The sequence below is a fragment of the Bos taurus genome, chromosome 21 (assembly GCF_002263795.3).
Source record: "Bos taurus isolate L1 Dominette 01449 registration number 42190680 breed Hereford chromosome 21, ARS-UCD2.0, whole genome shotgun sequence".
Lineage (NCBI taxonomy): Eukaryota > Metazoa > Chordata > Mammalia > Artiodactyla > Bovidae > Bos > Bos taurus.
The window spans coordinates 41291242-41317784 of record NC_037348.1 but is presented as its reverse complement, the minus strand read 5'-3'; the positions used below and the strand labels follow the sequence as shown (position 1 = coordinate 41317784).

Genomic DNA, 26543 nt, shown 5'->3' with positions numbered 1-26543 from the left:
CTGACAGTTAAGACAAGGGACTTTGGAATCTGCCAGAACTGGTTTTTATTCTGCTTTTACCAATGAAAGCTGGGTCATTTGGGGCAAGTTACTTCTTTATATTATGTCAATCTTCACAACAACCTTCTCAAATAGGACAAGAGGTAGAATTATCATCCCACATTTTACTGATGAGGAAAATGAAGACTAGAGAGATTTAGGTCACTTGTTTCTAACTCTGTGCTGTCTCCCAGTGTCTGTGCCCATATTACCATCATTGCATGATATTCAAAGTGAGGGCTATTTCTACCTAACAAAAAATTAAAGTTCATACTATTCAAAGTTCATGCTCTTAGATTGTTCCTAAACATATGGCCTAAGGAAAATATTCAAAATTTCCGTATGTGAATAAAATTGTTTTCATTTAAGCTTTTGTTTGTCTATTAGGGAAAGTTAACTTTAAAATATCTTGCATCCTTGATAAATAATGTAAATTCTTGTACTTTACTATTCTAAAAGGAAATGTAGACAATGGGATTTCAAAGAGAAGAAAACCGTATAAAATAAGGAAAATTACAACAGTACCCAAAACTGCATTAGTCAGAGAGAGGGAAAGACAGTGACTTTTCACTGAAGACACACTAAAACTATTTGTTATAGCAGTATGATTTTCCAGTGTTAAAAAAAGAGTGAAAGGTATAAATAAAAAGAAATAAAACATACAAAAAAGCCCAATTATGTTGAACCAAGTCTACATCCTACTTCTCTTTAAACATAGACCAAAAAGAAAGCAATATCAAGGACACAGATATATAGAGATGCACAGACAGATGCTACTATATATACTGTAGCAGTTGAAACAGTCCAAATTATAATAAGTAACATTGTATTTCCACAATTGTTGATGAGCAACCTCTTTTTCTCTCAGAGGAATGATTTTTCTGTTTGTTTAGAAAGATTCCTCTAACCATAATACCACTAGATAACTTACACAGCAGTTACTGAGCTCATGAAATACCCTCAATTAAGGGATCACAGCAACACATGGGATCTGTATACCCGCCTATAATAAATCAAATGGCAAATTGCTACAATTTTTTCACCTGTTATTCCTAATGTACTTTGAATAAAATTGGTTTTCAGGCTTAAGTATTTTCTTCACAGATAGCTAAAATTGGGTTTGTCCGAAGGCAAGCATGAAACAAAAAGGGTAAATCACACCTTGATGTTTCCCGATTGCTGAATCCAATCTTAATAAAAGGCAGAAATAGTGCTACAGAGGGTCAATGGGGACAGAAACGAAATTTAGGAAGACTATGTATAATATAAAATCTATAAAATCATATGGAATGGACTTATTTTAAAGGGAAGTGGTCCCCACAAAACAACAAAAACAACTTAAGAACTAGGAAAGTAAGCAATAAAGACACAGCTCCTCAGACTATTTAATTTACAGTTCTTATTCACTGTGTAGATGAACCACTATGACCGGTTTTGATTTTTTTTTTAATCAAATTCATTAAGTCAGGTGATATTTTTGCATTTTTTTAGAGGTTGAATCTCTTACTTATCAATGTTTTTCTTATTTACCTTCCTTTATGTTTCTGCCAAAATTTATCAACTGGAGTTAAATCGTAAGACTTCTTATTTTTTCTCTTTGGTCTAGCACCAGCTGGAGAATTCTCCATTCCTGAAGACTCTTCCAAGTTAACTCTGTTCAAGTGGAAATCCTAGGAAAGAGTAATCCTGTTTTAAGTAACAATTTTCTAAGTTTAAGAACATTTCCTACAACAATAAAAATAACACAGATTATTGCTGCCTTATCTACTATTTCCAAGGACAAAATACAGATTCTGAAATTTAAAAGACCTTCTTCCAATGTTTTACTACATAGAGGTACTTTTAATTGTGTATGTATTTAATTAAGCAGTAGATGCATATGATTACAATTCAAAAAATACATAAAACCTTGTTAAGGTTCTTGTGTATCCTACTAGTAAAATATTTTTGCATATGTCAGTAAACAAATATCCCTTAAGTTGTAAAGAATGAGATTATATGATACATACTTAGTATTTCACTTTTCTCAATTAATAATGTATTTAGAGCTCTTCTCTGAATATATACATCTATCTTATTTTTATCATGTCTACATAGTAGTTGAATATTTGACTCTATTTATTTGACCTGGTTTATTGATGCTGAATTGTTTCCAACAACAAACATAATCTTAAATGTAATTTTTAAATTCTTACAGGATATTAATAGCCTGATCTGTTACTTGATGAACTGCATTAAAAAAAAAATTACAACAGAAGTTCCAACAATAACAGCATTCCCTTTCACATAAATTCTAAGAGCAGTCAGACTAATGGTTGCTAAGCTTTTCTGTGTAGGCATAATTTTACTTACTTGAGGTTTGATTTTCTTCTCCCCCCTTCTCAAAAAACAAACATACAAAATTAATGAAGTTATCTTTTTAGTTCCTTCATGTAATAGCAATGTTTTATGGTTCAACTCTATTCTGAGGAATAGTGAACTAGAGAAAACATGGACATCAATAAGTGAGTAAATGAATGATAAGCAAAAGAATTCATATGGAGAAATTATCTACCATGACTGTGATAAAATCATCTTAATTCTAAGTTATAAGTGCTTAATGATTAAGCTTCCAGGTCTTAGCAAATTAAATGTAGTCAATACAATTTAATTTCCTCTTGATAGAAAAAGGTCATTAATACTGTGTTTATAGCCTTAGACCATTCCTTATAACTTTCATGAATAAATTTGTTATAGTAGCTTACTTCCTAGCCATTTTCCCCATTACATAAAAAACCAGAGTGTGAAATATGTCAACATCTAACTGCTAGTAAAGTAATAAGTCTATTGACAAAGAAGAGTATACTATATTTCAACTTGTTGGTATTATGCCTTTCCTATAGACTCTTTAAATTATCATAGGATAAACATAACACAATATAACCCTATTTAATTCCCTTTCTCAATCCATATATTAACCTCACCTTTGCACAACAAATCATCCATATAGGAAGAAGCACAATAAATAGATGTTAACAGCTACATCTGAGAAGATCCTTTGTTTTTAAAAGTTATGTAACAAAACAAAGATAATGAAGAAGAGAAACATTTCTGAAGAGCTAAGCTTTATGAACTAGAATTTCTAGTGAAGTACTATTTCCATGGGGATGATACAGTACACTCAAAATCAAAGTAATCTGTTAGCAAAATTAGTGCTCTAAAAATAGGAAAGCATATTATTATACCAAACTATTGATGAAATACTTAAAACACAAAATGCTAAAAGAATAAAAGAAGTTAAAAGTTTTGAGAAATAATAGTAGCAGAACATTCCCACTGTTTGCAATAATAGACAGGCAAATTAGGAAAAGTAATTTTAGCCTTGAAAATTGGGAAATCAGAATATTCTGTGCTGTATTCAATCATGTTAAAGAAACTAAACATTTATACACAAATAAAAGACAACAAAATTAGTTTTAACATGGCAGAGTCTAATCTATTTCTACTGATATTCATATTCTCTTGACTTAGAAGACTGGACAATGGTATGCCAAATCAGCAGACAGAAATAAATCTCACTGGGAAAAAAAAAAAACAAAGAAATTCCACTGGGAAGTGCTAAAAACACAGATAAGTATTTGGTGGTCTTTTTCTTTCACAAGCTAAAGCAGTCCAAGAGAAATAGAGACAATAGTAAAAAATTACATTTGGGTAATATATGTAACACCTATTTATGCAGAGCTGAGAATTATATCCACATGAGAAAAAAAGCCAAGCAAAGTAAAAGTAACTTTTATTTTGGAAGGAATTAAGTCTCTAGATCTATCAGTTTATAGGAAATATTGGAGAAAAGAGAAATAAAGTTAAATTTTACCCCACAAAGAGACAATCAGCCAAATGCAGAAATGTCATTGAAGCTTAAGAAAATGAGTTGGGGGGGCGGCCCTAAGATGGTGGAGGAATAGGACAGGGAGACCACTTTCTCCCCCACAAATTCATCAAAAAAAAACATTTGAATGCTGAGCAAATTCCACAAAACAACTTCTGAATGCTGGCAGAGGACATCAGACACCAAAAAAGTCAGCCCATTGTCTTTGAAAGGAGATGGAAAAGTCTTGAGGGTACTGTAAGAATAAGACTGAAAACCAGAGGCAGGAGGCTTAAGTGCAAAACCTATGAACACCAGAGAACTCCTGACTCCAGGGAACATTAATCAATAGGAGCTCATCAAAAGCCTCCATACCTACACTGAAACCAAGCACCACCCAAGGACCAACCAGTTCCAGAGCAAGACATACCATGCAAATTCTCCAGTAACACAGGAACATAGCCCTGAGCTTCAATATACAGGCTGCCCAAAGTCACACCAAACCCATAGACATCTCAAAACTCACTAGTGGACACTTCATTGCACTCCAGAGAGAAGAAATCCAGCTCCACCCACCAGAACACCGACCCAAGCTTCCCTAACCAGGAAACCTTGACAAGCCACCCATCCAACCCCACCCACAGCGAGGAACCTCCACAATAAAGAGGAAACACAAACTGCCAGAATATGAAAAGGCTACCCCAAACACAGCAATATAAACAAAATGAAAAGGCAGAGAAATACTCAGCAGGAAAAGGAACAGGATAAATGCCCACCAAACCAAACCAAAGAGGAAGAGATAGGGAATCTACCTGATAAAGAATTCCAAATAATGACAGTGAAAATGATCCAAAATCTTGAAAACAAAATGGAGTTACAGATAAATAGCCTGGAGACAAGGATCGAGAAGATGCAAGAAAGGTTTAACAAGGACCTAGAAGAAATAAAAAAGAGTCAATATATAATGAATAATGCAATAAATGAGATCAAAAACACTCTGGAGGGAACCAACAGCAGAATAACGGAGGCAGAAGATACAATAAGTGAGGTAGAAGATAGAATGGTAGAAATAAATGAAGCAGAAAGGAAAAAAGAAAAAGAATTAAAAGAAATGAGGACAACCTCAGAGACTTCTGGGACAATGTTAAACACCCCAATATTCGAATCATAGGAGTCCCAAAGAAGAAGACAAAAAGAAAGACCATGAGAAAATACTTGAGGAGATAATAGTTGAAAACTTCCCTAAAATGGGGAAGGAAATTGTCACCCAAGTCCAAGAAACCCAGAGAGTCCCAAACAGGATAAACCCAAGGCAAAACACCCCAAGACACATATTAACCGAATTAGCAAAGATCAAACACAAAGAACAAATATTAAAAGCAGCAAGGGAAAAACAACAAATAACATACAAGGGGACTCCCATAAGGATAACAGCTGATCTTTCAATAGAAACTCTTCAGGCCAGAAGGGAATGGCAAGACATACTTAAAGCGATGAAAGAAAATAACCTACAGACCAGATTATTGTACCCAGCAAGGTTCTCATTCAAATATGAAGGAGAAATCAAAAGCTTTACAGACAAGCAAAAGCTGAGAGAATTCAGCACCACCAAACCAGCTCTCCAACAAATGCTAAAGGATCTTCTTTAGACAGAAAACACAGAAAGGGTGTATAAACTAGAACCCAAAACAACAAAGTAAATGGCAACAGGATCATACTTATCAATAATTACCTTAAATGTAAATGGGTTGAATGCCCCAACCAAAAGACAATGACTGGCTGAATAGATACAAAAACAAGACCCCTATATATGTTGTCTACAAGAGACCCACCTCAAAACAAGGGATGCATACAGACTGAAAGTGAAGGGCTAGAAAAAGATATTCCAGCAAATAGAGACCAAAAGAAAGCAGGAGTACTAATACTCATATCAGATAAAATAGACTTTAAAATAAAGGCTGTGAAAAGAGACAAAGAAGGCCACTACATAATGATCAAAGGATCAATCCAAGAAGAAGATACAACAATTATAAATATATATGCACCCAACATAGAAGCACCACAATATGTAAGACAAATGCTAACAAGTATGAAAGGGGAAATTAACAATAATACAATAATAGTGGGAGACTTTAACACCCCACTCACACCTATGGATAGATCAACTAAACAGAAAATTAATAAGGAAACACAAACTGTAAATGATAACAGTAGACCAGTTAGATCTAATTGATATCTATAGGACATTTCACCCCAAAACAATGAATTTCACCTTTTTCTCAAGTGCACATGGTACCTTCTCCAGGATAGATCACATCCTGGGCCATAAATCTAGCCTTGGTAAATTCAAAAAAATTGAAATCATTCCAAGCATCTTTTCTGACCACAGTGCAGTAAGATTAGATCTCAATTACAGGAGAAAAACTATTAAAAATTCCAACATATGGAGGCTGAACAAGACGCTGCTGAATAACCAACAAATCACAGAATAAATCAAAAAAGAAATAAAAACATGCATAGAAACGAATGAAAATGAAAACACAACAACCCAAAACCTATGGGACATGGTAAAAGCAGTGCTGAGGGGAAGGTTCATAGCAATACAGTCTTACCTTAAAGTCAAATAAATAACCTAACTCTACACCTAAAGCAACTAGAAAAGGAAGAAATGAAGAACTCCAGGGTTAGTAGAAGGAAAGAAATCTTAAAAATTAGGGCAGAAATAAATGCAAAAGAAACAAAACAGACCATAGCAAAAATCAAGAAAGCCAAAAGCTGTTTCTTTGAGAAGATAAATAAAACTGACAAACCATTAGCCAGACTCATCAAGAAAAAAAGAGAGAAGAATCAAATCAACAAAATTAGAAATGAAAATGGAGAGACCACAACAAACAACACAGAAATACAAAGGATCATAAGAGACTACTATCAGCAACTATATGCCAATAAAATGGACAACTTGGAAGAAATGGACAAATTCTTAGAAAAGTACAACTTTTCAAAATGGAACCAGGGAGAAATAGAAAATCTTAACAGACCCATCACAAACACAGAAATCAAAACTGTAATCAGAAATCTTCCAGCAAACAAAGGCCCAGGACCAGACGGCTTCACAGCTGAATTTTACCAAAAATTTAGAGAAGAGTTAACACCTATCCTACTCAAACTCTTCAAGAAAACTGCAGAGGAAGGTAAACTTCCAAACTCATTCTATGAGGCCACCATCACCCTAACACCAAAACCAGACAAAGATGCCACAAAAAAAGAAAACTACAGGCCAATATCAGTGATGAACATAGATGCAAAAACCCTTAACAAAATTCTAGCAAACAGAATCCACCTACATATTAAAAAGATCATACATCATGACCAAGTGGGCTTTATCCCAGGTATGCAAGGATTCTTCAATATCTGCAAATCAATCGACATAATACACCACATTAACAAATTGAAAGATAAAAACCATATGATTATCTCAATAGCTGCAGAGAAAGCCTTTGACAAAATTCAACAACCATTTATGATAAAAACCCTCCAGAAAGCAGGAATAGAAGGAACATACCTCAACATAATAAAAGCTATATGTGACAAACCCACAGCAAACATTATCCTCAATGGTGAAAAACTGAAAGCATTTCCCCTAAAGTCAGGAAAAAGACAAGGGTGCCCACTCTTACCACTACTACTCAACATAGTTTTGGAAGTTTGGCCACAGCAATCAGAGCAAAAAAAGAAATAAAAGGAATCCAGATTGGAAAAGAAGTAAAACTCTCACTGTTTGCAGATGACATGATCCTCTACATAGAAAACCCTAAAGACTCCACCAGAAAATTACTAAAGCCAATCAATGAATATAGTAAAGTTGCAGGATATAAAATTAACACACAGAAATCCCTTGCATTCCTATATACTAACAATGAGAAAACAGAAAGAGAAATTAAGGAAACAATTTCATTCACCATTGCAACAAAAACAATAAAATACTTAGGATAGATCTACCTAAAGAAACTAAAGACCTATATATAGAAAACTATAAAACACTGGTGAAAGAAATCAAAGAGGACACAAATAGATGGAGAAATATACCATGTTCATGGGTTGGAAGAATCAATATAGTGAAAATGAGTATACTACACAAAGCAATCTATAGATTGAATGCAATCCCTATCAAGCTACCAACGGTGTTTCTCATAGAACTAGAAAAAATAATTTCACAATCTGTATGGAAATACAAAAAACCTCGAATAGCCAAAGCAATCTTGAGAAAGAAGAATGGAACTGGAGGAATCAAACTGCCTTGGTACTGGCACAAAGACAGAAATACAGATCAATGGAACAAAATAGAAAGTCCAGAGATAAATCCACGGACCTACGGACACCTTATCTTTGACAAAGGAGGCAAGGATATACAGTGGAGAAAAGACAATCTCTTTAACAAGTGGTGCTGGGAGAACTGGTCAACCACCTGTCAAAGAATGAAACTAGAACACTTTCTAACACCATACACAAAAATAAACTCAAAATGGATTAAAGATCTAAATGTAAGACCAGAAACTAAAACTCCTAGAAGAGAACATAGGCAAAACAGTCTCTGACATAAATCACAGCAAGATCCTCTATGACCCAACTCCCAGAGTATTGGAAATAAATGCAAAAATAAACAAATGGGACCTAATTAAACTTAAAAGCTTTTGCACAACAAAGGAAACTAAAAGCAAGGTGAAAAGACAGCCTTCAGAATGGGAGAAAATAATAGCAAATGAAGCAACTGACAAACAACTAATCTCAAAAATATACAAGCAACTCCTGCAGCTCAATTCCAGAAAAATAAGGGACCCATCAAAAAATTGGCCAAAGAACTAAATAGACATTTCTCCAAAGAAGACATACAGATGGCTAACAAACACATGAAAAGATGCTCAACATCACTCATTATCAGAGAAATGCAAATCAAAACCACAATGAGGTACCATTTCCCGCCAGTCAGAATGGCTGCTATCCAAAAGTCTACAAGCAATAAATGCTGGAGAGGGTGTAAGGAAAAGGGAACCCTCTTAACACTGTTGGTGGGAATGCAAACTAGTATAGCCACTATACAGAACAGTGCGGAGATTCCTTAAAAAACTGGAAATAGAACTGCCATATGACTCAGCAATCCCACTACTGGGAATACTCACCAAGGAAACCAGAACTGAAAGAGACACGTGTACCCCAATGTTCATCGCAGCACTGTTTATAATAGCCAGGACATGAAAGCAACCTAGATGCCCATCAGCAGATGAATGGATAAGAAAGCTGTGGTACATATACACAGTGGAATATTACTCAGCCATTAAAAAGAATACATTTGAATCAGTTCTAATGAGGTGGATGAAACTGGAGCCTATTATACAGAGTGAAGTAAGCCAGAAAGAAAAACACCAATACAGTATACTAACACATATATATGGAATTTAGAAAGATAGTAATGATAACCCTATATGTGAGACAGCAAAAGAGACACAGATGCATAGAACAGTCTTTTGGACTCTGTGGGAGAGGCCGAGGGTGGGATGATTTGGGAAAATGGCATCGAAACATGTATTATATGTGAAACGAATCACCAGTCCAGGTTTAACGCATGAGACAGGGTGCTTGGGGCTGGTGCACTGGGATGACCCAGAGGGATGGTAGGGGGAGGGAGGTGGGAGGGGGGTTCAGGATGGGGAACATGTATACACCCATGGCGGATTCATGTCAATGTATGGCAAAACCACTACAATATTGTAAAGTAATTAGCATCCGATTAAAATAAATACATTTATATTAAAAAAAAGAAAATGAGTGGTTGTAAAATGTTTTTCTAATACCCTTTTATCATATATTAACTTGGAAATGACTTCCTTTTCTTGAGTGGTACGAACAAAATGAACTTTATTAAAGTCCTTATGTATATTAGTATAAATTCTGATCTAATGAGTCAGTAGTGGAGGGCCAAAGGTTCAAAAAAAGGGCACCCAAGATTTGAAGAAAAACAAAGACCAACTAAAGGACAAGACACTGTGATGAAATAATGTCCATTACATTTGCCTAAAACTACTCACTGCAGTTCAACAATCAAAACCATAGCCACTGCAACCAAGACATAATAAAAAGGAATCATGACTTTCTAATTACTAATTTTGCTTCTTATATCCTGATAAAGGAAAGGCACGCTGCCAAGTTTTTCATCAGAAGAGTGTCTTTCCCATATTAAATGACAACAATTATCCTCTGATACACAGAGAAGCTGCATGAATTTTCATAGTAGTTTCCAGGGTCCGATATATAAATATTACCAATGTTCTGGATTTTCAGGCAGAAATATTTAATATAAAAAGCAAGTTCCAATTTCAAGTTAAACTTGAAATTCTCATCTAGAACTCTTGCTCCATCTTGTGGAGGTAGAGAGTATAACTATTAAGGAGTTTAAAAGCTTGGAGGAAACTTCATAAGCTGTGGTTTTTAACAATCATCAACAGCAACAATAACAAAAAGCTTTGGTTACAATTGGCTATGCTATCTCAGTTGTAGTTTTTTCATATCTACAAAATGTGTTAAAATTAACAAACAGGATTAAGTCAATGTAAGTCGTACAGGTTATTATAAACAATTTTTTTCAAAGAGTATTTTTTTTTTCAAAGAGTATTTTCATAAGACCATTTGTGTTACTGAGAAAAGACGCCTTAAAGAGTAATACGGAATCTGAGAACCTAGCCTCAGAAAGAAAGTTAACTAGAGATGTTCACTTCTCTATTATTTATAACACAAAATAAGAATACCAATAACTCAAATATCTGCAGGAATACATTCTATTGTAATGGGCTGCATGGAGGTTATTTACAACCCATCTATTCTAACCTCCACGTAGGCAGGGATCATGCCCGCTTGGTTTTCCTTAAATCGCAGTGACCAGCACAGTGTCTGGTACAGAGGAGGCACATAGTATTAGTTGAATTGAATTCCTTGGAAATACATGGATTCCAACTTTTTATTCTGTGAAGATAAGAACAAAGCCCCCAAGTCCCTATCATATACTTCTACCATCTTGTATTTTTAAAGTATATTTTAACCTCAAAGAGTAGAAAATAAAAATTATTAACAGTATATTCTATCTCATAAGGATTACAAGGGTAATAAAATGTAAAGCATTAAAACAAACTAGTATAAAGATCAGTCAGAAAAACTCATTTCATATTCCTTATTATTCGCATTTCACTCTGGAACAGCAAAAAAATCTCAAAACCAGTATAAGCCTTGCCTAGTTTGCGGGAATGTCTGCTGTAACTTGTGTTTCTGAAGTTCGCTACTGACAGTGGGGACTCAGCTTATTCCTTTATATTGCAATTACCTCTACACACATTTTATTTCCTTCACTCAGAGCAGCACATACTTTCATTTCCTTCAGGAACGCTTCAAGTTTGATGCTCTATACAGCCTCCACACACCAGTGGCAGGAGTGAATATGTGACCTCTGAACTATATGCTCTAAGACCCTTGCTGCCACCCAACAGTCAGGGTCCCACCAATTAAAGCTAATTTGAGACTATCAAAACTACCTCATCATGTCCATCAATCCTTTGGGTCTTTATATTATCCCCTTTCAGATTCCATCTCTCATTCTTACTGGATTCCTGAAACCATTCTGTCTAACCTCTAGAACTTGTACTCAGTCATCAGCAAAGTCTCCTATTCTGAACATATATTCTCAACCTCCATTGTACTTTCTTGCTCTAGTTGAACTGTAACTGGCAATCCCCTGTAGCCTTCTCAGATAGCAATCACCTTCTTTTTTACTTGTCACACGTCTCATACTACTGGACTCAGGATCGGGCTGGGTGTCTTCCTTGTTACTCCCAGACTCTTCACGAGTCCTCTTCCCTAAAACAACTCCAGCTCTGAAGCTCCCATCATCAGCCTGTAACAATAGTTCTTAAGAAACAATTCTGCCCTTCTTTGGCCTCTGGGTATATGTGACAATGGTTGTCAGAACTAAGGGCTGCTATTGGTATCTAGAGGATAGAGGTCAGGGATGCTGCTAACCATCCTACAAAGCATACGAAAGCCCCCTACAACAAAGAATTATCAGGCCCCAAATGTCAATAAATGTCAACGCTGGGAAATCCTGGTCTGTAGTTCTTCTGGTCATTAATGCCTCCTTCAGACCTACAGGACACTCTTATCTCTACAATCAACTTTTCTATCATTCACCAATGGGGAATACATAAACATGATGTACTTCTCATTTAAAAATCTTTCTGGGGGGCTCTCCTGATGACTCATTGGTAAAGAATACTCCTGCTAATGCAGGAAACACAAGTTCAATCTCGGGTCTGGGAAGACCCCAAATGCCATGGATCAACTATGCCGGTGCACCACAACTGCTGAGCCTCTGCTCTGGAGGAGCAACAGCAACTACTGAGCCCTTGAGCCACAACTCCTGATGCCCGCATGCCTCAGAGCCCATGCCCAGCAACAAGAGGCCCATGCACCACAACTAGAGAGTAGCCCCTACTTGTCAAAACTAAAGAAAACATGCAGCAATGAAGACCTAGCACAGCCAAAATACATAAATGAATAACACCATTAAAATCCTATTCACCACTCCCATCTCTAAGATGTTTGAAAACCCTCAGAGATCAGTTCTTAGACCTCTTCTCTCGTCTATCTATAGTCATTCCCTTGGTGATCCCATCTTACCTCCTAGTTTTAAATGCCACTTGTATATGAACTACTTCTAAATTTATTTCTCTAGACGTTTCTCCTTAACTTCAGACTCCTATACTGAAGTATAGCCAATATCAACTACCTAACTACTTAATGATATTAGCTATACTTCAGTATTTTAATAAGCACCTCACATTTAATATGTCCAAAACTCAACCTCTGATCTTCCCCCCAAAACTGCTTCTTCCACATCCTTCCCGTCTCAATAGTGTTCAATCACAATGACCAAAACTTTGGCATCATCTTTGGCTCTTCTCTCTTACACCTCACACACAATTCATCAATCAATTCTATTACTCTACATTTAATAGTGATCAATGAAAAGAAATAGAGGAAAACAACAGAATGGGAAAGACTAGAGATCACTTCAAGAAAATTAGAGATACCAAGGGGTAACATTTTATGGAAAGATGGGCACAATAAAGGACAGAAATGTATGGACCTAACAGAAGCAGAAGATATTAAGAAGAGGTGGCAAGAATACACAGAAGAACTATACAAAAAAGATCTTCATGACCCAGATAATCACAATGGTGTGATCACCAACCTAAAGCCAGACATCCTGGAAAGAGAAGCCAAGTGGGCCTTAGGAGGCATCACTATGAACAAAGCTAGTGGAGATGATGGAATGGAATTCCAGTTGAGCTCTTTCAAATCCTAAAAGATGATGCTGTGAAAGTGCTGCACTTAATACGCCAGCAAATTTGGAAAACTCAGCAGTGGCCACAGGACTGGAAAAGGGCAGTTTTCATTCCAATCCCAAAGAAAGGCAAGGCCAAAGAATGCTCAAACTATCGCACAACTGCACTCATCTCACACACTAGCAAAGTAATGCTCAAAATTCTCCAAGCCAGGCTTCAACAAGTACATGAACCGAGAACTTCCAGATGTTCAAGCTGGATTTAGAAAAGGCAGAGGAACCAGAGATCAAATTGCCAACATTCACTGGATCATCGAAAAAGCACGAGAGTTCCAGTAAAATATCTACTTCTGCTTTACTGAGTATGCCGAAGTTTTTGACTGTGTAGATCACAATAAACTGTGGAAAATTCTGAAAGAGATGGGAATACCAGACCACCTGACCTGCCTCTTGAGAAATTTATATGCAGGTCAGGAAGCAACAGTCAGAACTGGACATGGAACAACAGACTGGTTCCAAATAGGAAAAGGAGTATGTCAAGGCTGTATATTGTCACCCTGCTTATTGAACTTCTATGCAGAGTACATCATGAGAGACACTGGGCTGAAAGAAGCACAAGCTGGAACCAAGATTGCTGGGAGAAATATCAATAACCTCAGATATGCAGATGACACCACTCTCATGGCAGAAAGCAAAGAAGAACTAAAGAGCCTCTTAATCAAAGTGAAAGAGGAGACTGAAAAAGTTGGCTTGAAACTCAACATTCAGAAAACTAAGATCATGGCATCCGGTCCCATCACTTCATAGCAAATAGATGAGGAAACAGTGTCAGACTTTATCTTTTTGAGCTCCAAAATCACCGCAGATGGTGATTGCAGCCATGAAATTAGAAGACACTTGCTCTTTGGAAGAAAAGTTATAACCAACCTAGACAGCATATTAAAAAGCAGAAACATTATTTTGCCAACAAAGGTCCATCTACTCAAAGCTGTGGTTTCTCCAGTACTCATGTATGGTTGTGAGAGTTGGACTATAAAGAAAGCTGAGCACTGAAGAATTGATGCTTTTGAATTGTTGTGTTGGAGAAGACTCTTGGAGAGTCTCCTGGACTGCAAGGAGATCCAACCAGTCCATCCTAAAGGAAATGAGTCCTGAATATTCATTGGAAGAACTGATGCTGAAGTTGAAACTTCAATACTTTGGCCACCTGATGTGAAGAACTGACTCATTTGAAAAGACCCTGATGCGGGGAAAGATTGAAGGCAGGAGGAGAAGGGGATGACTGAGGATGAAATGGTTGGATGGCATCACCAACTCACTGGACATGAGTTTGAGTAAACTCCAGGAGTTGGCAATGGACAGGGAAGCCTGGCATGTTGCAGACCATGGGGTCACAGAGTCGGACACGACTGAGCAACTGGACTGAACTGAATAGACTATCACAACCATCACCACTTCCATCCTGCTGTATACCTCTACCATCTCTCTCTTTTTTTTGGTAGACATGCATACTTACTTATTAATCCATTTTCTATTCAAAGGGAGAGAGATATGCAACCTCTCCAGATTGTTTTTTGTCTTGATGCTTTATATTATCTACCATCTCTTAAGATAACTGCAACTCTGAACTGATCTTCTTGACCCTTTCTATGGCCCCAAGGAGTCTTTCAATATATTAGGTTGGCCAAAAAGTCTCTTCTGGTCTTCCCACTACACTGTATGGAAAATAGTAGTTAGGATAGGATGATACTCTCAAAATGTGTATCAGATGTCACTCCTTTACTCAAAACTGTACCTGGCTCTCCACTTCCTCAAATCAATATCCTGGACTTCCCTGGTGTTCCAGTGCTTAAGAATCCACCTGCCAATGTAGGGGACATAGGTTGTCAAGGAAGATCCCACATGCCACTGGCCGACTAGGTCCCATGTGCCAGAACTACTGAGTCCAGGTGCTGCAACAACTGAAGCGCGCGTGCCCTAGAGCCCATGCTCTGCAACAAGAGAAGCCACCGCAATGAGAAGCCTGCACACCGCTGGCTCCCCACTCGCCACAACTGGAGAAAGCTCACACGCGGCAACACAGACCCAGTGAAGGAAGATGGACAATATAAAAAAAAAAAAAAAAATCAATATCCTTACAGTGGCCTTTATGCTACACTGCATCCTGTGTTCCGTTTTATTCCATCTCCTGCTACTTTCCCCTGCCTCTCTTGCTCTGGCCACTTTGGCTGCCTTGCCGTATTTTAAAGATATCAGGCATCCTGCCTAGAATGCAAGTAACCATCCCATACAGTTACATAAAGTTAATATCTTCTCTCCTTTAGATCGTCCCTCAAATGTCTCTTTTTCAGTGAAGTCTTCCCTATTTTAAAACTGCACACCTGTTCACCATTACCTACTTTACTTTCTGCAGATTACTTTTCACCTTATGAAATATTACATATTTTATTTATTGCTTGTCTCTCCTACAAGGAAGAATGCTACAAGAAGAAAGGAATATTTTCACTTGCTTTACTGCTAAAACAAGGGTCTAGAATGTTCTGTCAAAGAGTAGGTACTGCAATAGTAGTTCTTCAGCCTCTTATTGATTCATGAGAATTAGTTTCCGTGTTCTGCTACTCAGAGTTGAATTCAGCATCCCTTTGATTCTTCCCATTTTCTCTACTGAATCAGAGCTGACCACTATCATTAACACTTATCCTAGAGTCCAGAGTGGCAAAGGACTCTAGGATACAGAAGTGCACAGAACTGCCAATTTCCATCAGTAATCTTAACATCTCTTACAGCTGGAGTCTGTGTTTTAAAGAAATAAACCATTAAACCAAAACCATATCTTCCATGTCTTTCATTTCCTTTCTATATGACCTTTCAGGCAACATTTGCAATAATGACGCAATTTAATACCGTATTCCCTAGAAGCCTGGGCTAGGATTTAGTAAATTACAGAGTGCTGATCTTGGCAGAGTCAATAATTTGGGTTCAAACTCTTTAACTTCTGTGTCTCAATTTTTCTATCTTACAAACGGGGACAATTCTGGCCCTTTTATATAGTGTGTTATACAGAAATTACTTGTGTACATCTTTTCTTTACATTGCCTTTGAGACTAGGGCTGTTTTTACTTATTTGTGTATATCACATGCTGTTTATAATATTTAGTAGATGAATATATGCGTGTATAAATAAAGATTTTAGTTTCAAGCATGAAATTACCTATGTGGAATTACTTCAGAAAACATACAATGTAATATAAAAAATACTATTTATTTTTATCATAAAATGAGGCTTAACAGATTCCCAGGGAAAAAGGAAAAAAAAAAAAAATAAACAAACAGGTTTTCTCCCCAGGGAGAACAAATTTATTTACTTACTCATTATGAAAAATTAAAAAAAAGTCCAGCCACTCATCTTCCTCCATTCTTTCTTCCCCCATCATTTCAACAATACCACTGACTTATCTTGTAATATAAAGACTATAAATTTGGAACTTTAAACCTCAAGGTTTCAGTATTCTCCAGCCTCTACATCCAGCGATTCCAAATTCCATTCCTTTTTTTGTTTCTATTTCTTGGCTGCATCATTCTCATCTGTGTTTTCTGTAGTTGTGATGTTAATTTTGGAGAAGGCAATGGCACCCCACTCCAGTACTCTTGCCTGGAAAATCCCATGGACGGAGCGGCCTGGTAGGCTGCAGTCCATGGGGTCTCGAAGAGTCGGACACGACTGAGCGACTTCACTTTCACTTTTCACTTTCATGCATTGGAGAAGGAAATGGCAACCCACTCCAGTGTTCTCGCCTGGAGAATCCCAGGGACGGGGGAGCCTGGTAGGCTGCCGTCTATGGGGTGCACAGAGTCGGACATGACTGAAGCGACTTAGCAGCAGCAGCAGATGTTAATTTTAAGTTAAGGAGACCACTGAATGTTACTACATGTTAGCAGAAAATGGTATATTTAGTCTCTTACCAGTACATCATGCACCAACGCTTGATATGTCCAAGTATGGTGTAAAGGAGTTGCCAAATCTATGTTTCTGTCAATAAGGACTAATAAGGGCCTTTGGAAGCTGTAAATATATTAAAAAAATTATGTAACTATTGATACCAGTGTATACATCTAAATTCTTCTAATACTTTCAGTGTACTGTCATTTTGATATAAACAATAAGTATGTTAATATTGATATTCCATAATACTTTTCTTTCTAAAAAGTTTTCAAGTACAAACAAGTAGTGCTTTGGGCTATCCTAGAGCCCATGTAATGATACAGGTTATGTCTTAGTCAACTTTCTTAAAGGAAAAAAATCTATACAAATGCTTCTACAGAATAATTTTATAGTTATTAAAGAAAGAATAAGTTGCTTCTACTCAGATTTGTATTTTACATTTTTGGAGAAAAAAAATGAAAACCCTTTGTCAACTTCAGGAAAAACAATTACAGACAGTAGGATCTTACAAATTTATACAAATGTTCAACAGTTTCATAAATTACAAATTCCATTTTTTTTTCCTGTAAACACAAATTCAAAAAAGCAGACTCAAGAGAAGAGCCTCACAAAAACCCTATCCCACTACAATGAAACTAAAACCATGCAACAACAGTAACTAATTATATAATTATTCACTTACCATACACTTCAAGTATTATTTAACTCTATCATTATCATCTAGATGCAAAATAAATGACCTTCAAAGCAAATTGAGGCACAAAGTCATCTGGTTATCATGTGTCTCCAAAAGTCAGAGTTTTTGCTTTAGAGACACTACTGTATCAAGAGTACACATCAATTTTCAATAAGCATAGCTGCCTGATTATATTTACCATATATATTTTCTCCTGCAAGAGACCTCTGATCATTTCAGTAACCCATTATTCCCTACTGGGTATAAGACAGTGAATTCCCAACTGCACTAATTATAAGACTTGTTGATAAAAAGGCAGGAGTAGCACCCTTACCACCACCTACTATTCTTTATTATTCCCCAGCTAGGTGGGGGGCAGGGAACACAGCCTATACGGCAGGGTTTCTTAACTCAGCACTATTGACATCTGGGGCTAAATAATTCCTTATCATGGGGAGTTGTCTTCTGTAGTGTCAAATGTACAGCAGCATCCCACAATGCACCCCTGGATTCCAGTAGCATCTACCCAGTTGTGACAACTGACATGTCTCTAGACATTACCAAATTCTTGGTGAGAATCATTAGCTACAACTGGATTTAAATACATTTAACAATAATCCAACAAAGCTGCCTGCCTGCCTGCCTGCTAAGTTGCTTCAGTCATGTCCGACTTTTTCGACCCCATGACTATACCCCGCCAGGTTCTTCTGTCCATGGGACTCTCCAGGCAGAATACTGGAGTGGGTTACCATGCCCTTCTCCCCAACAAGGCTACTGACCCCAATTCAAATAATTTAGAAATGCATATAACAAACTAAAAATAAGACAATTATATTATGATTTTGTGAATACACTAAAAAAAATTTATCTAAATAAAACAGAGCCTTTATATTAGTTTCTAAGGCCTATACCAGAGCACAATAAAAAAGGAACTATTCAATAAGGTATGCTACAGTGGTTGCTTCTGTTGAAAAAAAAAATTAGATGAGAATTTGATATCTCTGCTCTACTTAATAAAAAATATTTAGAAGAATATTTAGAAAGAGTAGTAAAACTGAAGAACAGTTTAACACAGGAAGTGAAATAGCTGAACAAACAATTGAAACACAATGTTGGTGTTAACTCCAAACTATAGGAATAGTATATAAGACTGCAGGAGCCATCAAATTGATTTGAAGTCTATGCAAGGTTACCATAAAATGGTAATTCCTGGAAGGCAGTTTTCACAGGCTTTATTTATTAATTCACCTAAGATGAGGGGTAACAATTTTCCCAAATACTGTCTATTCCCCTTGAAATAATTTCTGGCCAATGGCATGGGTTTATTTCTTCACCCCACTATTGTCCATTATTTTTAATAATCAAAAGTTACATGCACTATAATGGGTAGTCTTTAAAAGAGTATTTCTATTCCATAATAATAGAGCCATCAATAACTTTGGTATTATCTACTTATGCTAGACATGGTAACAAAGACAAAAATACTTTGTTGATATTTTAATGTAAAAATGTCTACTAACTGGTTTCCATTTTTACCATTTTTGCCTATGTCAGTTTCTACCTGTCTACTAACTGGTTTCCAGGTAGAAACTGACATAGGCATTACAAGTTTTCCACTTACTTTTTTCTATTACTAAAACGCTAAATGATAATTAAAAGAAAGTGGCTTTGGTCAGAGCCATATAAACAGAAAAATATGCATTTTTTTTAACAAAGCAAAACTTTTATCTTTAATATTATATATTTACATTGTGGTTGATTTTTATGTTTCTACACACAGTATAATATTAACTTACTGGGAAATCTATATTCATTCATTCAGTAAATGTTTACTGAACATCTACCAGGCACAGGTACTGTTAAACAGAAAAATTTATCCTATAAAAGATGATAAAAATGCAAAATAGAAAATTCCAACAAAAGAAGGTAAATTAAATACAATATTACATTTGTATTTTTAAGAACAATTTGAGTCAAAACCCTGATCTTGACTTTCCAGTATAAGGATATTCTATCAGACAAGGAAAACAACCAAAAACCCCTCATTTTCATGAGTGTATTAACTAACATAATACCTGAATTGGCCAGCTCCAAGAGTGTCACCTGTAAAAAGACTGTTTCTTGCATCTCTCAGATTTTCCCGAAGTTTCTTATCCAGTTTCTGAAAAACGAAATTTTACATTAACTCTTAAAGAATAATTCAGAGAACTTTATATAGGGTAGTACACAATGTACTCTTAATTTTAAACTAAGAAATTTAGAATTCTTTTATAAAACAGTAATTCTAACATTTTAGCTTATTTATTATACAATATCATCCTAACTTGGACTTGAAAAGACCAATGCTATTTCTACTGTGATTCAGACCAGATCTCACTAACAATCACTTTTGGTTGATGATTTTTACTTTAGGTAATGACTCACCCTCTCTCCCAAAGCATAACTCTGCTGTACCAAGGAAGCTGTCTAAACAGTGTGGCTACAAGAGGCTCCAGAATAGAAATGGAATATGTGAAAGAAACCAGCTCTCTAGTTGTCAACGATTCATCTGGACTAATAAAACCCAAAAATGTTTGTGTATCTTCTTCCATCTTTCCATACCATTTACCTTCTTTTCAGTACTTCTACAATTTCTCTAATCTCTTATTTATTTTTTAATCCTTAAAGCAATTTTTGAATGCTCATTTTACACTGAATGAAAGTATTAAGAGAAAACAAAATATACTTCATCATTTAAAAAATGACTATAATTGCTAACAAATGTTTGTTAAATGACATTAAGTATATAGTAAATGATTAGGGCAATCAAGTAAGTATAAAATACTACTTAGACAAATGTAAATGAGAAATATATATTTCAGTAAAAAAGAAACAGGGCTGGTAGAGCAAATTCACATTGGAGTAAATAATTTTACTCCATCATAAGATCACAATGATTACTTTCTGTTTTTGGTGGAATCCCAATGTTATTGAAAAAACAAAACAAAACAACATTTGCCTTTGGCACTTAATACAGAACCCATAACTAGTATACATACTTAATATTAACAAAAACACTTGAGGACGTAAGGAACACAACTGACACAGTATTATTTATCTCCAATGGGTATTTGCATGAACTCACCACTGCTACCATTTCTGCTGCTGTTCCTCTTGAACATCTGATTATAGGGACAGCACCTATTTGAATAACAGACGTTAGCAACGATTTCAGCTCTGAATTATAATACTTATAAAATACACTGGCATCAAATAATATATAAAAGATGTGTAAAAGGCTATACACATGTAAGGATTTATAATTTTGAGAGGAAATGGACTTTCTCATAATGAAGACAACATCAGAGAGTCAGAAAAAGATGATCTTTATATTGTAGGGGCCAATCAGTGTGACCCTATCTTTTCAATGGACTAACTAAATCAGCACTTTGATACCCTATAGGCAGTTTCAAAAAAATTTATTCTCTACCCACTGGGTTCACTTTAATACTTGACTGAAAAGAGTTTAATAGTTTGGTTGTTATTTTTTTGTATTACAAATTAGTCTTTTTAAAAAATACTAATTAAAAAGATGGTAGAAAACACACTTTGCATAATGTATTAATACAATGCTCCTAAAAGTTGGCCTCAATTTATTATCAAACCAACTCATTTTAGACTTCTTAATTTCTATTATTCCAAGTTTTACAGAAGGCTGAAATCCTAAAATGACCAAAAAAATCAAATTGCAAAATCTCATAAAACAAACTAAGAACACTGTAATATTTATATGCTGAAATTTTTTGCATTTTAGATTCTATACAAAGAATGCTCAGCCAATTGTGAAAGTAAAAACATGAGATATTAGTACATTTTTTTAAAACTTTGCTTTCTTCTGATGGCAAGCTATTTTTATGTCTGTCCTAAGAAAATTCAATATTAGAAATAGATAAAGTTAATCCTCTTGATTCCAGCATTCCAAAATACTCTCCATTAAGAATTAGATATGTCCACAAACTCTAGCAATCAGTGAAATTCTGGAAAATATGTGTGACAGCAAAAACAGAAAGATTAACTATGTCTGTTTAATGACAAAAAGTGGTATGCATGTGTGTTCTTTAAAAAACAAAACCCAACAACAATCCCATTTGAAGGTACTGAGAACAATCGACAGCAAGTAGAAAGTGAAGGAGGGTAAAACTCTGTAAAGAAAAATGCTTAAAAACCAAGAGAGACTTTTAACCAGCTTTCCTCCTGAGGGTACTTTTCAGTTTACATGGCACACAGGAGAAAGAGCTCAAGCAGAAAACGGAAAACTCACTGAGCTGGGGAACCAAAGCCTGGAGTTTAGGGCTGGAAATTAAAGGTAAAAAAATCACAGAAAGGAGAAGCCCCAAAATCTGTATGCAAATTCTTATCAAACTTTTGTCTGTATGTTATGCATCTATCTCTCAATTTTCTCATTTCTGAAATGGAGACAAATTTTATTAACCTAGTGCAAGAATCATTTTAACTGAAAGGTTTTCAGTGTCTGCAAAATTAGAATTAAAATTGCAATTAGAAGGTTTCTATAAAGATCCATTCTGGTTTTTTTTTTTTGTTGGAGTATAGTTGCTTTACAATGTTGTGTTAGTTTCTGCTGTACAGCAAAGTGCATCAGATATATGCACATATAGCTACTCTTTTTTTAGATTTCTTTCCCATTTAGGTCACCACAGGTCATTAAGTAGAGTTCACTGTGCTATACAGTAGGTTCTCATTAGTTATGTATTTTATACATAGTGTGTGTATGTGTATGTGTGTGTATATTTATATATGTCAATCCCAATCTCCCAACTCACCCCCTTTCTCCTATCTTGGTAACCATAAACTTATTCTCTACATCTGTGACTCTTATTTCTGCTTTGCAAATAAGTTAGTCTGTACCATTTTTCTAGATTTCACATGTAAGCAATATTCAGATCCATTATTAGTGAAGAATAAAGTCATATAGTAGATATCAAACACAGTGTAGCTATAAGTAACTTGAGATATTCCAAAGAAATGTTTAAAGTCAAGAATACATAAGATTAGTAGGTTATACAAATTCAGTGTTTTCTGGAGCCTTAGGAATTTGCTTTAATGGTTAAAAGGCATGTATCTCTCTAATCAGAAGAGTATCTGAAATTTTTCAAAATGATATATTAAAAGAAAACTTAACAGGCACACAGGTGAAGCCACCAGCAAACCAATGTATCAGAAAGTCACAATTACCAAAGATGTCTTAAGGCAACAACTCAAGAGAGCTGCTAAGTTCTTTTAATAATTTGATCGACATCAAATTATTAAAATAATTGTGGTTTTAATAAAGTATGGAATGTATGTTTTATCCCAACTCTGGAGAGGGCCTATACAGATCCAAACAGATCATAAGGGATCACATTACAGTGAAACAGGTTAAAATGAGTTGTTAAATAATTTGTTTACTTTGGAGAAAGAAAGATTTGAAAACTTACCCAGTGTAACAAAAAAACAAAAGAGGCTGTCGACAATAGTGTCCATAACAGTTTCCATTTCCGTGTCTGTGATATCTGGTCTGTTAATGGCTAAAACGACAAAGGTAAAAGAGAAAAAAGTTGGAATTTATCCCTTATTTTTACTAAACTCTTAAGATTATTACTAAGCACATATCAGTAGGCAGTTTTACAATCTTTACAATCTTCAAACAAGTAAAACCTTTTTTGTTTTAAATTTTAAGTGAACAAATATCCACTAAAAATTATAATACCTCAAAAAAAACCCTCAATATCGGTAGTAGTAATAAGTGGTATTGTATTTTTTTATTAGTATCTAATAGTATCTAATACTAATATCTAATACTAATAAGTATCTAACAAATATCTCATTAGTATCTAATAGTATCTAATTAGTATTCTAATAGTATCGTATTAGAGTACTAATAAGAAAAAAGAAAAAAGTACCACATATATTACACAAAATTTTTGCCAGAGCAAAGAGGAAAATAAATATTGTATTCCTTAATTTTATTCACAAATGTTAGATGACCTCAAGAAACTACAGATTTTATTATCTAATACTGTTAGAAAAGGCCAATGCAAATCAATTATGGCAAGATCAACATCACATATATTTTCTTTGTCTTGTAACAAATTGTATGAATTTCTTTTCTGATGTACTACTGTACTTAAGTGGTTCTCAAACTTTAGTGAGTATAAGAATCACTCTAAGAATATGAGAGAAGAGAAAGAAGTTTCTTTGGAAGTTATTAAAGATTCTTAAGTCCTCACCTTCAGGGATTCAATTGAATAGATTTGGGATAATTCTAGGAAATCTGCAATTTTGACAAACACCTCAGGATTCCTGGGACTACACATTTTTTCTTTTTTTGTCCCATTTCTGTCTTGGAACTTTAACAGCCAACATTTCAAATGTTTTTAAAAGGATAGAATAACGGTCCCTAGCCAGGAGGGATGGAGAAGGAAATGGCAACCGACTCCAGTGTTCTTGCCTGGAGAATCCCAGGGACGGGAGAGCCTGGTGGGCTGACATCTATGGGGTCGCACAGAGTCGGACATGACTGAAGAGACTAAGGGGGGGAGGAATAAAGGGGGAAGAATAAAGAAAGAGATGGCAAGTCTACTCACTAGACAGACAACCAGAGACTTTGCTGTCCTTACTACTTTACTACGTCATGGTTTCCACATCTGAAAAACAGTTTGCCGTGGCTACACTTTATGAAACATCACTGTGAAGACTTTCCTTGACAGTCAAAGACCTTGCCTTATATATCTTCCCCACTCTCTGAGTTTGCAGGCCCAATGTCTGACAAGTAGATGCTCAGTAATTATTCGTCAAATGACTGACTGGACTAAAATATTATTTATATACTATTTTTAGGTTCCGAGCAACCTGAATGTGGAAACAAATATAAAATTTAGTATGACCTGTGATCAGCATGAGAGGAAACATTAATCCAATTGGACATATCAAAGCATTCAAAGAAAGTATGGTACATGCAGAGAACATAAAAATTTAAAAAGACTTTATAATTCAGATGAGGAAACATACTGCTATTGAGTACTGCAGGCTGCCATCCATTCAAATCAGATGACAGAAATGGCATAATGTGAATTATATAAATTCAAGGCACACCAACCCAGTGTAAACAAAAAAGCAAAAAAGGCTGGCAACTATAGTGGCCACAACAGTTTCTATTTCTGACACCTGGTCTGTTAATGGCTAAAACAACACAGGGAAAGGAGAAAAAAGTGACCAGGATTTTATCCCTTATTTTTACTAAACTCTTAAAATTAATCACTGGTTCAGGTAAAAATTGGTAGGAAACCTCCAGTCTTCAGGTCTTATACCCTAGTCCCACACCTCTGAAACAACTGACCTCAACAGTCAAAGCACTGTCCATCACTAAGTTCAACTCACTGTCAACAGCTACTTGGTTTGTCTGAGACATTAGCCTAAGTCTAACTGAGGTGGTAACACTGCATCCTTTGTTGAATAAATTCCTAATCCACAAAAAACAGGTGATACAGACTCAATCCATGGTATCAATATACTTGATTTATGTTAGGAACAATCTGTTTAAAATAACTACTTAAAGCACCTGTAATGTTTCAGAGGATTTGGCACAAAACTAAATAATGATTAAGAAAGAGCACTAACTCTGAGTGATTGCCTGGGTGTAGTAACCTGGTTTTGCCATTTCCTTATTAAGCTTCTTCATATCTATGCCTCAGTTTTTTTCATCTAGAAAATAGAAATAATATTAATATACAACTTCATTAAGTTATTCTGAGGAGTACATGAGCTTATATTGTAGAGAGCGTAGAGAATGATCTATCACTACCATTATAATTATACTACTGAAATCTGAACAATTAACCATGTGATTATACTTTAAAATTAATAAATTTATACTTTAAATTCAGTAATACTTTCATACGTGATTTTTTAAGTTGACAGATATAAGAATACATTTATAAGCGTGAATGTTTAATGAATTTAGACTCACTATAAATTTAACTATTTTAAATAATTATTTAAATATTTGGGCAGATTTTGTTTGTTAGATTTATAAAGTTGCCTGGTCTGGTACCTGAAGAACTTAAAACTACTCATCCATAAAAAAAAAAATCATGAAATTTTGCTATTTGCAGCAACACAGATGGACCTGGAGGGTACTATGCTAAATGAAATAAGTCAGACAGAAAGACAAATACTGCATGACATCACTGACATGTGAAATCTAAAAAACACAACAAACTAGTTATATAACAAAAAAGAAGCAGACTCACAGCTACAGATAGCAAACAAATGGTTACCAGCGGGGAGAGGGAAGGGGGGAACCTAGGGTTAGGGATTAATAGGTACAAATTATTATAAGTCAAGATAAAATAAGCTACGAGGATATACTATACAATACAGGGAATATAGCCAATATTTTATACAAACTATAAATGGAATATAATCTTTAAAAATTGTGAGGCATTATACACCTGTAACATATAATATTGTAAATCGACTATACATCAATTAAAAAATATTTAAAATTTAATATGCTGAATTTACAAGTGCAATTTAAAGTGTTTAAAGGAATGTAACAAATTAAATTTGCTGACTAAGTCTGTTAAATGAAACTAGAATTTAGTTGGTTCAACCT

At 35.3% G+C, this 26543-nt stretch overlaps 1 protein-coding gene across 2 annotated transcripts in view; it reads right to left on the bottom strand.

The window, feature by feature from the left end:
* The window catches only part of SCFD1 (sec1 family domain containing 1), a 113049-nt gene that overhangs the window by 64020 nt on the left and 22486 nt on the right, over positions 1-26543 (bottom strand). For both annotated transcript variants that reach the window (NM_001191365.1, XM_024981582.2), the window contains 5 exons: positions 23365-23454; positions 21015-21070; positions 19966-20051; positions 17235-17334; positions 1570-1709 (listed from right to left, as the gene is read on the bottom strand). In NM_001191365.1, the coding sequence (NP_001178294.1) occupies positions 1570-1709; positions 17235-17334; positions 19966-20051; positions 21015-21070; positions 23365-23454 (472 nt within the window). The remainder of the gene's footprint in view (positions 1-1569; positions 1710-17234; positions 17335-19965; positions 20052-21014; positions 21071-23364; positions 23455-26543) is intronic.